The sequence below is a fragment of the Pagrus major genome, chromosome 15, assembly GCF_040436345.1.
Source record: "Pagrus major chromosome 15, Pma_NU_1.0".
NCBI classification, from domain to species: Eukaryota; Metazoa; Chordata; class Actinopteri; order Spariformes; family Sparidae; genus Pagrus; species Pagrus major.
Genome location: NC_133229.1, coordinates 20,882,721 through 20,897,677, shown reverse-complemented (window position 1 = coordinate 20,897,677; position 14,957 = coordinate 20,882,721). Strand labels below are relative to the sequence as shown.

At 39.7% G+C, this 14,957-nt stretch overlaps 1 protein-coding gene across 1 annotated transcript; it reads right to left on the bottom strand.

Moving 5' to 3' along the window:
• Positions 1-2,275: 2,275 nt before the first annotated feature.
• Positions 2,276-14,485, bottom strand: LOC141008923 (transmembrane protein 26-like). Its single transcript, XM_073481281.1, has 6 exons — positions 14,099-14,485; positions 11,786-11,879; positions 11,441-11,530; positions 6,785-6,981; positions 6,514-6,593; positions 2,276-4,840 (listed from the first exon to the last, which is right to left on the bottom strand). The coding sequence occupies exons 1-6, from the start codon at positions 14,305-14,307 to the stop codon at positions 4,536-4,538; spliced, it is 975 nt and encodes a 324-aa protein (XP_073337382.1). The 5' UTR covers positions 14,308-14,485; the 3' UTR covers positions 2,276-4,535.
• Between the last annotated feature and the right edge of the window lie 472 nt (positions 14,486-14,957).

The window sequence follows — 14,957 nt, the reverse complement described above, 5'->3', positions numbered from 1 at the left end:
AAAAGTGCAAAATAAATAAAACTTGCATTAAAGATGTTACTCATGTAAAACAATATAAATATAATAACTCAAGGCAGACAAATGTACTCTATGACTGTTTTACTACTTTATAACGACATGATTATGGCTCATGCATTCATGCAAAAAAAGATTTTAGTGTTGTAGTTGGTTGAGGTTGAGCTATTTTTTTAACTATCTTGTGTTGAACTACAACCACGGATTATTTGTAATATGGCTCATTCTGCTGATTAATTAATCAATGGACTGTATATATAAATAAATAAACGACTGAATGTTTCATAGACGGTGGGTGACAGATAAAACTGTTGACATGTCAACAGCACGCCTGGTGATTTTCTGATTCACAGCTGTATGTTTAAATAAAATGATGCAATATCTCAAACAGAAACTGTAAGAGCTCTCAGTCTGACACTGATTCACTCACAAAAGACGTCACCAGATGACACAATCAACTCATGTGTTAATACTCTGATGTCCACAGTGTGAAGACAGAAGTCTGCATTTGAAGATACAAACAGTTGCTGTCCAAAACAAGTCAAATAGCACGATGTAGATTTGTTTTTTAAGGTTCCTTTAATTTTACTCTTGGCCTAAAATTGAGAGTAGCTGCTACCATGTGGTGAGGCTTTGTTTTAGGTGTCAGGTGAGAAGTGCAACCTGCTCACATCATTTACTCTCTGAAAGATGAGCTTGAGACAAAAATGGCCAGATGGTAAATTGTGTTTACGTCTGTGTAATTCACAACAGTCAGCGGTGGGAGAAGTGCTCAGAGACGTTACTTGAGTAAAAGTAACTGTACCACAGAATACAAGCAACAAGTAAAAGTTCTGCACCTGAGTAAAAGTACAAAAGCATTATCAACAAAATGTGCTTAAAGTAAAAGTACTCATACTTCAGTTGTTTAGGAGAATCTTGCAACGCTGTTTTGGTTTGAGGCCCCAGAAATGTTTTGTGGGCTACGAAACTTCACCCGACCTTCCATCAGCATGAGGTTGGTGAACTTATCCTTTAATATTTTGTGCAACAAGATAAGAAAAAAAAAACATTTCAGGAATTTGGGGGCTTTGTTGAGGGGTGATTTACAACTTCATCATTCTTATAAGTTCATGATGTCCTGACGACTGTCTTGCTGTATCTTTTGTTTGGCTCTCTGCCCGTGTCTCCAGTCCCTGCGCACATCTGCCGGCCATGTACTCTCTTCTGACTCTCAACGACTGCCCTCTGACTCTCTGGCCAGTGGTCACCTGAATTTTTAAAAATGTTTGATTTTTTCACTCAAACATTTTTAACTGTACACCTGTAAGCCTCAACTGTCCTTCCTCATTTGGGTGCTGCCACTCTCCCTCAACATCGTGACAAACGATGACCTCATGAAAATCCCAGCAGTTTAGCTTAAACAGGTCTTGAGTAGATGTGTGGGGCCTTTAATCTATAACATGGTGGCATATTTAATGAGCTGATCATATATTTAAAGTCAAAGTTAGTAACTTAAGCTGTTAAAAATATATATATATTTCCCTCTGAAATGTAGTGGAGAAGAATCATAAAATAGCAACTTGAGTAAATGTCCTTTACTTATTTACTAATTAGGTTAATAAATAAATGCTTTTGTAAAAATAATACAGGCTATGCCACAGAGCCTGTATTGATCTCTAACTTTAAAATATTATACATAAGGACACGTTTTTCAAAAAATAATGAGAAAGAAACAGGAGGACAATGTGGAATGTTTTATTTGGGCAGTGTCAGAACAAGATACATCATACACACATAACTATGATAATATGATATAGTATAAAAATGACACTTGGAGTCAGAGCCAGGATATAATACTAATTTGAGGCTATTTGAGATTAAAAAAAAAAATAAAACCGATAACATAATAAAAACAATAATACATGTTAAAACGCAGTTTGTTCTAACATTGTCTCAAAAACATTTTCACATAAACCAGGGAGTTATAATAATGCCGAGAAGACATAATTCATGGTTTTACAGGGTACGCCACACACACACAATTCAAACTGAGTTGATTACCTGAGTGCGATTTGATGTGTCTCGAGTCTCTTTCTTCAAAGCTATCGAACAAACACAAATTAATTAATGGAATGTAGCAGAGTAACAATGATCAGTCAAGACTTAAAGGAACAGTTCACCCACAAATTAAAAACAGTCATTATCTACTCACCCTCATGCCGATCGAAAGTCGGGAGAAGTTTCGTAGCCCATAAAACATTTCTGGAGCTTCACAGTAAAACAGCGTTGCACCATTCCGCTAAACAACTGAAGTGGATACTACTTGTTTTAAAACTTCAATCAATTTGGGATCCCAGGGCTTTTTTAAAACAAGTCTCCATCTACTTCAGTTGTGTAGGAGAATGCTGCAACTCTGTTTTGCTGTGAAGCTCCAGAAATGTTTTGTGGACTGCGAAACTTCCTGGCATGAGAGTGAACAGGTAATGACTGCATTTTCATTTTCGCTGGAACTGTTGTTTTAAGGACAGAATCACATTGAGTCAACAAACATAATGATTTATGGATCTTTGAATAGCGTGTCCCTTTTTTAAAGGGGGGGTTATCATAGAGGAAATCATAGTTCAAAACAATGATTTTCTACTTCCCTTCCTGATTATTTCCCATTCAAATGTCACACTATCCAGAATTCATGGTCTCCCTTATCCGGTGTTGATATAGTGTTTTTTATCAAACTATAGGATGGGATGTTTCTACTAACCGTTTTAACTTCCTGTCTGGGTTAAGACAAACAAAATCGCTCTCCCTCGATCTCAGCCTCTGTCAACACATCACTGTCTGTGTATCATCAAGTCTATCTCTCTGTCTTCCTCTCTTCCTGCCTTCCCTCCTACACTGTTAAATCTTTATCTAAGCAGTAGCCTGTCTTCTGTCAGTGGAGGTGCCGTGTTGACAATCAGAGGCTGTGCTTTGGGACTACTCTCATCGTTTTACTGTGACAGGCTGGCAGGCTTAGTAATGAGCTTTATCTGTTTAGATGTGACAGTTTCAGGATATTTTTCTCTTGGACTCACGCACCCTTTTTCTGTTATGATCTGCTTCCTTTTTTTCCTCTTTATCCCCATAGTATGTCAGTGACAGATAACTGAATAAATGGTTGCGTTTTAACTGAGTTGACTGAGGTAAGCTCCAAAGGGACTGCAGTAAACTGTCAATGAGGTGAAGAAGTGATGCGAGGCGCTGCACTGTGGAACGTGAACTTGGCAACTTCGTCCCCTTGCAAGCGTAAGAACATGATTCCTCAGTTTTCTGTTCCCCAACAGCGTTAATTATTCACAACTAATTGATTCCACAGAGTTAAGCACATTGTGAAAAGAAAACAGAAGGAAAGCATTTTCTTCTTCTCCTCCTCCAGTTGTAGGGTTTGCCAGTCGACTGTATCTGTAAAACGATTCCCCTCATGAAAATCCCAGCATAGCTTAGCTTAAATACGTCCTGAGTAGATGTGCGGGGCCTTTAATGGTGGCATATTTAATGAGCTGATCATATATTTTGTGAGTCAAAGTTAGTAACTTAAGCTGTTAAATAAATGTAGTGAAAAAAATACCCCAAATGTCCTTTACTTATTTACTTATTAGGTCAGTAAATAAGTGCTTTTGTAAAATAGTACATGTTATGCCACAGATAACTGGACATACATAAAACTATAATAAAGAATATAAATAACGAACAAGCATCATAATAAGCCACCCACTTGACGTCCGACAGCGTCTCACTAGTAAATTCCAAGATGTCTGCCGCAGTGCCAAAAAAAATTAGGAGAAGCTGCGAGAGTTCGTCACACGTGACTCCGCCTCCCAGGGGGCGAAGCCACTTCCCCAAGATAAGGAGGATGAGCAGGATCTGATGAAGAGCCAGGATCCAGTCGTTTGAGCAGACAGACGAGGCTATCTGGTGAAAAAATCTATAACATGGTGGCATATTTAATGAGCTGATCATATATTTTGTGAGTCAAAGTTAGTAACTTAAGCTGTTAAATAAATGTAGTGAAAAAAATACCCCAAAAAACAATATTTCCCTCTGAATTGTAGTGGAGAAGAATCATAAAATAGCAACTTGAGCAAATGTTCTTTACTTATTTACTTATTAGGTCAGTAAATAAGTGCTTTTGTAAAATAGTACAGGCTATGCCACAGAGCTCCTAATCATAAAGATCATCATTGATCTCTAACTTGAAATCTATCTAAATTGATCTTTAACTGAGTTGACTGAGGGACTGCAGTGAACTGTCAATGAGGTGAAGAAGTCATGCGAGGCGCTGCAGTGTGGAATGTGAACTTGGCAACTCACAGTTTTCTGTTCCCAACAGCGTTAACTATTCAACATTAATTGATTCCACAGAGTTAAGCACATTGTGAAAAGAAAACAGAAGGAAAGCATTTTCTTCTTCTCCTCCTCCTCCAGTTGTAGGTTTTGCCAGTCGACTGTATCTGTAAAACTTAGTGTGTAACTTCTCCCCGATTCCCCTCCTCCCCCTCAACTCATAGGACATTGCCGCTACTGCCGGTTCCACTGCCGGTTGTATGGCCGGAGGGCCTGAAGTCCTGGCATATAACAAACAGCCTGTACAAGTTGAGTATGACCACCAGGAAGTTCTTGATGGCAAAGAAAACCAGCATCTGGTGGAAGATATGGTAATGTATCATGACGGTGAGCCTGACCACCAGGAAGGGCCCGTCCTGGATGAACAAGGCCTCCACGATGCTCCATATGTCCGTGCTGTGCTTAGACAAGAGGGACGTCTCATTGGTGCCTTCCTCTCCCTCGCTGTCTGGCTTTGACACCACTTTTGAAAATACAGATGAAAAAACAAGAGGTCAGCGGTAGAAGCGTCATTGGGAAGTTGCCAAGATGGCCACCGAAAAGAGGGGCAGTCTGTTAGGCTGCACATTTTCTCTTTACACCTAAATTTGGCCACATTTTGTTGTAAAGGAAACTTAAAGTCACTCTGGCAGTAACCTAAGAATTGTATCCTCAAACATGACAACAGAAACGAAGGAAAAGTCCGAGAGCACTACATCATCTGGGCATTGAGAGGAAGTAACAGGGACAGAATCCTCCTCCAGAAAGAAGCGTATTGGATACAGTTTCTAGACACCCTGATTCTAAAGGGAATGAATGAGGAGATTTCATTTGCACGTTTCTTATGATTTATACATGTGCTGTTTTGTTGTGATATTTTCTTATATGAGTCCCTGTGCGGTCCTGTGCTCTCCTTGATAAGGATATAGCTCCCCCTATTGGGATGTACCCGTTGTGCAGACGGGTAAGCCTTAATTAAAACACCTGTGTAGACCGATGCCTCGCCCAATACGTCCATGTGGCAAACATAAACAGTTAAATGGGAGTGCTGTCCTTGATTTTTCTTTTTTTTTTTTTTTACCAATTTAAACACCTACGGTTCACTGAAAACTGGGCAAACTTCATCAGCTGATGAAGATCATGTGATATGATCAAAAACACCAGAACGGTTACTTAATGGTCCCAACTTTTCTGATTTGCTGGTTTCATAGAATGTGCTTTGAAACTCAGTTGAACACGTTGCACGTGTATGTCAACACTTCTGTGTTTACACGGCATTCAAACATGCTGGACTACTAACAACGACACACCCACATGAGCAACACAAACACACATACCGCTCGCTCAGAAGAGAGCGCTATGCATTCAAGCTCTAAGTGCTCTAAATGCATTATGGTGGTAAAGCTACATGTGGAAGTATCACTTAGAATCTCTCAGATAACCTGAGAATTAAAGGTTAAGTCATGAATAATTGAGATTGTTTTTTCAAGAACAAAGTTGCGCTGCTTATAATCACTTTATAATGTTCTTTCTTTCTTTCTTTCTTTCCTTAGTAAAACCTTATCCTTTGTTCCCTCAAGGCTGAGAAAACTGGTTTACATTCTTTTCTCTGAACAGTGTAATAAGTTTCAGAAACACATCTGCTAGTTGGGCCTTGTCTGATAAGAACCTCCCCTAACAGAAAATACTTTATCCCACCAGATCTATTTATGTATTGAATGTGTGAGAGTGGATTTCCCTTAAACACTGTCAACATTTATACAAACTCCTTGAGTACAACCTTCCTGTTAGTTATTTCTTGTCTGGTTTTAGAACCATGTATCTGAAAGGAGGGGTATTACAATGTCCCTGATAAAAGTCCTTGTGGTTTATTCAAGGCGCGGGAAAAGAAAACAGATTTTCGCGTTAATAATTTGACAAAGCTGGAGAAAGAGGAGCAAGTGATTTCAGCTGAACTAGTTTTCACTGTTTACTTACAGCACTGGCCTGAACGCTGCTGACGTTGCTTATGTTGTGCCAATTTTTAAGCACACTGTTTGGATTATCCCACACTGGGAAGAGGTTATGCATAACACAACATGGCTGTAACTGCTTAATACAACAGCGTGGCTTAATGAGCACCAAAGTTATCAGTTTTACAGACAAACACACACTGACCAGCCAGATGCAGGGGGAACTGCAACATGCTCCAAGTCCATACAGCTAAGATGATGTAGACCAGATGAGGGTTGTTCTCTCTGGAGAAGACACATGGAAATATAGTTAGTCAGTGGGATGCTGCTTATTTCAGTGAAAGCATTGATATAATGTCAACTCATCAGGGATATGATTGAGTTTCATGTCTTTTGTTGCACAGAGCTAATTGGACATACATAAAACTATTATAAAGAATATAAATAACGAACAAGCATCATAATAAGCCACCCACTTGACGTCCGACAGCGTCTCACTAGTAAATTCCAAGATGTCTGCCGCAGTGCCAACAAAAATTAGGAGAAGCTGCGAGAGTTCGTCACGCGTGACTCCGCCTCCCAGGGGGAGAAGCCACTTCCCCAAGATAAGGAGGATGAGCAGGATCTGATGAAGAGCCAGGATCCAGTCGTTGGAGCAGACAGACGAGGCTATCTGGTTAAAAAAGTGGAAAAGGAAGAGAGGTTGAAAGTTAATTTTTGTCAGAAACAAGAGTTCTTCAGGCATGGGTGGGTCTCTTCAATCGGGAATCATGTTAACACTTAAAGGAGAATTGTTATGCTTTCTCGTTTTTTCCCTTTTCCTTCAGTGTTTTATTTATGTTCTTGTGCATGTGAAAGGTCAAAGTCCGCACCGACAGAAGCTCCTCTCTCCCACAGAAAACGCTGCTCCTGAAATGCCTCGTCAGTAGTCCCGCCTTTAATTCCGTGACTTTGTGACATCACACAATGTCACCATGTCACACATTTGCATTATTAATTCCTAGCGGCTAGTTTGGCATGTAAGAATTATTTTGCACAGGCTCAGGCATGTGTGAGCTGACAAATCAGAGGAGATTAGACAGGAGATAACTCAGACAGAGGAGGAATACAGTGCTGCTGTACAAGACAGTATGAGAAAACTGATGTGTTTTTTGAGCATTAAAGCTTGTGAACCTATTCTAGTAGCAACTTAACATAAAATAATGAACCTAAAGATGGGCATAATATGTCTCCTTTAACATGCAGCTGGCTCTCATGTCATGAAACGCAACCATTTTCTGGTAAATATCATTCTAGCAATAAACCTGCTATAGTTTAAATATGCAGAAATTACACTAACCTGGTGATGCTTGCTGTCTAAATCTTATTGGTTACTCCATTTATGGATGAATGTGGTCTGCCAAATGTTGAGACATTCTGTAATTTTTTTTATTGTAAATGATTCCAATGAAATGATCAAAACCAACTATGAGTCAGTCCTTCTCTCTGTGCATTCTCACTTCCCTACACTGCCAATGGTTCTCTTCCAGAGGCTTAAATCTTTGGGTCATAAATATGTCCATTATCTTGTAAAAAAAAACAACTGCAAAAACATGAGCAAACCGCATATTTTTATTCCTCTGGGGAGCTATTACACAAGTGAGAATTTTAGGCAGCAGCACGGTGTATGTGTGACCTCAGTGCAACAGTGTGGTTCACCGATGTGTCCTTGATAGTTTTTGTTCAACAATTGCGCCTCAGCACAGAGAAATAATCTGTATTAGGTTTGAATAAATTCACTGTTCATTGTTTGATAAAAATAAAAACACCAGATGTATCCTTTAATGACTCCATTATGTTGCACAACTTAAGATTTTTTTGTGAAACACAGTGAGGGGCAGCCAGCTTTTGAAGGTGTGTCCCCCAGATTTTCTCTTTTTACTCTCCCGGGCTACATGGGTGTGGTGGTGGTTTGACTGTTGTTTATATAAATTACTCTCAATGCTCCCCTCTAACTGTTATTTCCCACACTGTTTTAGGCTCTTTTGTTTGTTATTAATGACTGAAATTCTGCCTATGGCATTTAAAGCTGAGCTTATTTTTTGTGATCATAATTCTGACATTTCTTGCTACTGTGGTTGTAAAAATAACTGAAAATAGTAGTTTGTTTTAGATTTTATTTAGCTGTTAGTGTTGATTTCTGTTCTGTTTATCATTTTGTTGCTGTTTCAAATGCAAGTCGTATCAGCATGCTTAGGTTTATTCTCAGGCCTGTCCGTCTTCTTCTGAAGCAAAGTCAAAACACGGGACATCCTTTGAGGACTTCTTAATTTAAATGTCCGAGAGTGTGGGCTCGGATAATTAGCATCGGTCTGTATTTCTGTAAGTTACTTCATCGGCTTCTCTGAACAGATGAGTTCCTCAAGGGTCAATTCTTGGACCTCTTTAATTCTCTCTCTACATGCTGATTTAAGAGCAGAATATCCATCCCTCATCATTTCTGTGCCGGTGATATCCAGTTTTGCTATTGTAAAGAGGGGTAACCTCTTAATTCTTGCAACTTACATACATCACTGTCATGCTGAATTCAGTGGGTGACTCAAATCACCAATACAGTTAGTTACACTCCCTTGCCTACCTCTCAAATTAAAAGCAATGGCACAGGAGCATTAAGTAATAGCCCAACTAATGCCGCAAGTAATGCATCCTAAATGTGTGCTCTTAATGAGGATGCCTGAATTGAAGACAATATTGGAATGGACAAACAGACAACAAGGAAATTGCCTCAAATCTGATGAAACTAAAATGTAGGTTTCACTCAGCAATCAACCGATGATAAAATAAAAAAAAAAAACACTTTTGCTAATTGCTGTATTTAAGATTCTTTGAACCCCTCGTCAATCCGGTTATTAACACAATTAACTGACTCTTTAAACACTGACTAACTTTGTCTCCAAATCTCCATCAGATAAGACAAAGAGAGGACGGCTCTTCCTAGAATCCAGGCCTGTTTTCGTCGGAAGGTCCTATGCACTCCCATTGGTGAATTCTTTCTGAATTATTTAACCCCTGGGGCTACATTCGCCTCCTCAATCTTCCACTGTTCATGTTCGTCTCTTCCGGATTCACTCCAAGTGGAGTCAGAAAATCTGTCCCAAACTCCTCAAGGATTCCATGTTGCGTGCTGACTTCTGATCAGATGTAGGATTTAGATAACCACCTCACTCAACCACAAGTCTTTCACTCTTGGCCACTGAAGAACTAGACAGACAGCCAACAGTTCAGCTCAAGAAGTTGTTTTTTTAACATTTTAGACCGGATGACAGCAAATCTTTTTTTTTTCTACAGCAAAAATGCCTCATTCAAGAGCATCAGGCAATTAGTTTTAACAATCATCTCCATTCAGATCGATGATTCTTCATACATGCTGGAAATGAATAGAACACAGACAAACTGTTTTTAAGGGCTGCAACTGACAACTTTTTTCATTATTGATTAATCTGCAGATTTTCAAGATTAACTGATTAATCATTTTGTCTATAAAATGACATGACAAATGAATTGTAATCGTAATTTCCCAGTTATTACAAGCCATAAGCCATAAGTGGGTGCCCGCAGTTTGAATCTGTGGGGAGATCTCCAGCTGTTTTTGTAGCAACCACAGCCGGCTATTTTTCACAGGAAGGCAGACCATATCCAGCCGTTTTTGAGGCGACCAAAACAGGTAGGCTATTTTAAGTCCCCGTGCTTAATTTTTCTGTGTTTGTGTTTGCAGAGACTGGGCGTGGCTTCCTTGGATGGCCGGAGCACCTGCCTCTCACACACCTTCAGCCCATGTATCATCAGCACCAGCTTAAATACTCTGGTCTTCTCTCCACTCGCTGCCAGCTTGTTTCCACTTGTCACCGTGGTATTTATGGCAACACCACTCGTGCTACTCCTTGTGATGTTTTTGCTCTTGTGTAACTTTAAACTCTCAAGAATAATTTTTGCAATCCTCTCGTCATTCCTAGAGCCTGTGCAACTCCGAGCTCCAGCTCCACAGCCACTCTGCCGCCCAGCCTCCTGCGCCTCTGCCACCAGACAAATCCTTCTGTGGATCCACCACATGTCACTCACCTGCGCCTCCACCTAAGCCTCAGCCTTCCAGTACCGTGAGCCCCAGCTAAACCATCTGCTGAGCCTGAGCCTTCCTCCGCTACCCATTCACCTGAGCAACCTGAATAAATTCCTTTTAACCTTTCCCCTGTCTTGGCGTTCGCTTTTGGGTCCAACAAACACAGACAAAAACCCAAAGACCTAATTTACTGTCATAAATGACAAAGAAAAGCAGGAAATTCTCACATTTAAGAAGTCAGAATCAGAAAATGTTTGACATTTTTGCTTGAAAATAACAAAAGAGATGAATCGATTTTCTTTCGATCTGCTAATCAATTAGTCGCCTTACTTGCAGCTCTAGTGTTATTATGAGTGATGCTTCAAGCAAAATGTGCTTCAGCCGACCAGTTATGCTATGAGATTTACACTTTAGGTTGGAGAGGTTTCTATGTTTAATGCTGTCTTTTTCTCTTGACACAGATCGATACCACTCTCATGTCAGCTGACAATATGAAATTAAAGTCAGCAGGAAGTTAGCATAAAGGCTGGTAGCAGCGGGATTCCTTAAAAGCCCGATCCCTTAAAAGCTCACTAATCATTAACACTTTCAATTTTGTTGTTTTATTCTGTGCTAAACTGAGTGGGAGCGCCAATTTTTATGAGGGGTTTATGGGCCTGGTTATTTCCTGGTCAGGTGCAACGACTACCTGGAGTCTGATTGTTGGGCAGCCTCGTTGTGATGGCAAGACAGAGCTCTGGTTAAACTGTGAGTAGGATTAAAAGAAAGCGACACAGAATGGATATAGAAAGTTAAAATGTGCTTGAGGAGAAGTGAGAATTAAGCAAATTTCCTGAAAGCTTCTTGAGAAGTCTGAACCTTTATTTTTGAACTTGTCGATTCACTCACACTGCAGTGTAGTCGGTTTCGAAGAAATACAAAAAACCTGAATCATCTGTCTCACTTGACAAACATCCTGTTCTTTGCAGGAATATTATAAGTGAGAATATGTTCTGCTGTAAGAGGCATGTGATGCTACATGAAATGCCACTCTTACCTTTAGGTAGTCCTGGTACGTCTGGTTTCTCTGGGTCGTGTTCTGGGGGATTAATCTGAGCAAATTATCCCAGGAGTCCAGCTTGTTGCACTGAAAACAGTTGAAAGAGACTTTTTGAGCACTGAATCTGACAGACATCTTGTACTTTTCACTGCAAATAAAGCTTGAAAGTGTCTAGTTTAAAAGCAGAATGATGAACTGGAGCTATGTATGCGTGCAAAGAGCGATGGTTTTGCAGCTATCCTGCCCACCAACATCTGTCAAGTTTTGGAGAGCATGAGAACTGAAGTTTTAGGCAGTCAGACACTGGCTAAAGAGGCTATTCTTGTTTTTGGCATTAAGTACCTGAAGGTCGCTGTCTTTGTCCGGTCGTTGGAGCTCCAGGATCCAGATGGAGGGAATGATACTGATGAGGAACAGAAAGATAGGAGGAGAAAACCTGCAAGACAACCAAGAAATAGGGTTTTTACTGTTTTTACTTTTAAATGTTTTTACTTGTGTTTTACGCAGCATCACAACTTTCTTTTGGAATCAGAGTTGTATGGCTGTTTTTAGCTGAACCGATGTTGATTGATCAATTAGCCAACAGAAAGAAAACGAATCACCACTGGAGTAATCATTTTACCAAATTTTACAGAGCAAAAGTACCGAAACTGTCCTGGTTCCAACTTTTTAAATGTGAGAGATTTAAAAACTTTAAAAGATTAACTTCTGTTTTGTCCTATATAAAAGATCTTTGAGTTTTGGAAGGCTAAAATTTTAATTATATATAATATTTGACTAAAAGACGTAAGGCTCTTATTGTCATTGTTGACGTTTGAGAGTTGCAAAATTCTCTGAAGAATGTCAGACTTGATTTCAGGTTTGATGAATCAGATCTCTTTAATACATCCAGCATGGAGAGAAGACCCACAGTGTTCTCTGCAGCCTTCCAGATTGTCTTGACTTATATACTGTCAGGTAACTACAAAACAGTGGATACATACCTCATGACATACCTCAAACAAGCTCGTCTACATTTCTATCATCACATTAAGTGAATTCAGAAGCTGTTCTGACCCTGACAACTCCCCACACCTCAGGCGAAGAAGCTCTCCCCTCCTCTCAAATCAAATGTTCTAATCCATACATTGATTTCTGAATGTGGAAACTATGTGTTTACTTCCCACACTGTCAACTACGAAATATATAGCTATCTTGATAGGCAAAAAGAAAAAGTAAAATCCGCTGATTTCAGCTTCTTGAGTATGAATATTTTCTGGTTTCTTTGCTCCTCTACAGTAAACTGAATATCTTTGGGTTGTGGACAAATTAAGACATTCCAGGGCGTCTTCTTAGGCTTTGGGCTCGACATTTTTCACAATTTTCTGCTATCGCATAGACCAAACGACAAATAAATAAATAGAGAAAATAATCAGAAGATTAATCAACAATGAAAATAATCGTTAGTTGCAGCTCTACATCTTAATATCCTTTAAAGGTGCACTATGTAGTTTTAGGGAATACATTTTAATCAGAAGAGAAAGATCTTCACTGACTGATATGTTTAACTCTAAACAAACAAACTCTCTTTGTTTTCATGACTGAATTAACTGAATAAACAAACTGACCCTGAGGGACAACCCAATTTCATACTGTTTTACTTGGTTTATATTTGGCGGACCCTGCCACCTTTCTAGCCTCAAACATTGCCCTTATTTTCCTCTGAGAACAGCTTTTCTATTCAATTGCGGAAAAGATCCATATATTTTGAGTTCATTAATATAGTAAATATTGAAATTCTGAGTTTGAATTTGGTCTCCAAAACTACACAGTGCCCCTTTAAAGATACTCCAAACAAACATCTACTTCCTGTGTGGCTTGATTTACTAATAGGATAACCAAATGTATGGTTTCGTCATGTCATCCCTGAGCTTGCAGGAAATGAATAAAGCTTGTCTTTGTAACTAATTTAGAATCTGAAATACTGTGTTGCACTGTTTTTTCCTGTATGTTACATTAAAATGCATGCTGTCATATAAGATATCAACAAAACTAGGCCTACTACTGTACATACACTACTCAAAACTAGTTAAGGATATTGGGATATTTTAGTGTTTCACTTGATTGTTTGTACTGTGACATATCTGAATTCTTATTTTGTGTTTTGCATATCCATGCACATGCACATATGTACCCATATCCCAATATCCCTAAGTGATTTTGAGTAGTGTGTATATCAAGAAAATAAAATATAGCACATTGCATATGTGTGTGTGTGTGTGTGTGTGTGTGTGTGTGTGTGTGTGTGTGTGTGTGTGTGTGTGTGTGTGTGTGTGTGAAATACAGCACAGATAAGAGTTTAACATGAAGGAAGCCTGGGGCAGTTGAGTTAAGGGGTACCACCCTTACTTTCCCGGGGACGGTTTAACAATAGCACAATCAGGATGCAAGATTTTTTAGGAATGTGGGGGGAAGGGTTGAGGACAGGGGGGGAGATGACAAAAGCTTAATCTATTTATATTTTCTACTGAAAATCTATTCAGCAAAGACAATAAGTACAAACCATGCAGTTTAGTTAAGCAACAACACAGATTAGTTACACACAGAAACTTAAGTTGCACTCTACAGTAACATATAATTAGAAACACAACTCCAAACACTTGAACATCATCTTACCATTTATAATCTTTTCCCTTTCGCCTCCTCAGAGTGTGTATCATTTCAACGACAAGCGGCAGGAAGAGGAAAGTCAGGAACCAGTAGGTGCGATCCTGCTTCACATGTGTCACCCTCCACACCCCGGTCAGAGACACCAGGATGAACAGCGCCCTGGTAATGATCGCTCGGATAAACTTGAACAGATCCATCACGCCGGCTGCCTGCATGTCGGGAGTGTGCACCGAAGTTTTCCTGGAAGTTAAGACCCTGGAGAGCCTGTGAGAGCTGCCCCAACAGTGAGGGAACAAAACTGCTGCATGGAGTCCTTTTTTTGAACAAAGTCCGCAAACTGTAAGCCCCGCCTAGGAGGACAGTCCCATCCAGTTTTACCTGACCTGGGATCAGATAGAGGCGCTGCTGGACAGACCCATCCAATGAGATGTTGCCAAGCACACGTCAAAGCACTGTCAAAAACATCTGATTCACTGATTTATGGAAGGCATCAGGAGTCCATCACATGCTCTGTGACTGTACAGGAGAGGGCAGCATCACATCATCATTGTCTTCCAGTGAACCACAGTGACTAATGGGCTGCTCATTATTATAATACATAATGCAGGGCTGTTATTCAAGGAAACCACATGAAGCCAGTGGTGGAGGGAGTGTTTAGATCATTTAAGTGGAAACAGATTAAAATACTTTAATAGGCACAGAAGCATTATCAGCATAGTGTACTTTAAGTATCCAGGACAGAAAGTCTGTTACATTAATATATATATGATGTTAATGGATTATTACTGATGCACTAATGTACAAGCAGCACTTTATGATTGGGCGTTAAGACTGTTGGGTAGTACATCTGGTTTTGGTGAAACTG

What these genes read in the sequence shown, in the direction of transcription:
- LOC141008923 (XM_073481281.1), bottom strand. Translation starts at nt 14,307, where the DNA reads ATGCAGGCAGCCGGCGTGATGGATCTGTTCAAGTTTATCCGAGCGATC. An exon ending in ACAAAGACAGCGACCTTCAG is followed by an intron (nt 11,531 to 11,785) that starts GTACTTAATGCC and finishes AACTGTTTTCAG; the next exon opens with TGCAACAAGCTGGACTCCTG. An exon ending in GAGACGCTGTCGGACGTCAA is followed by an intron (nt 6,594 to 6,784) that starts GTGGGTGGCTTA and finishes TGTCTTCTCCAG; the next exon opens with AGAGAACAACCCTCATCTGG.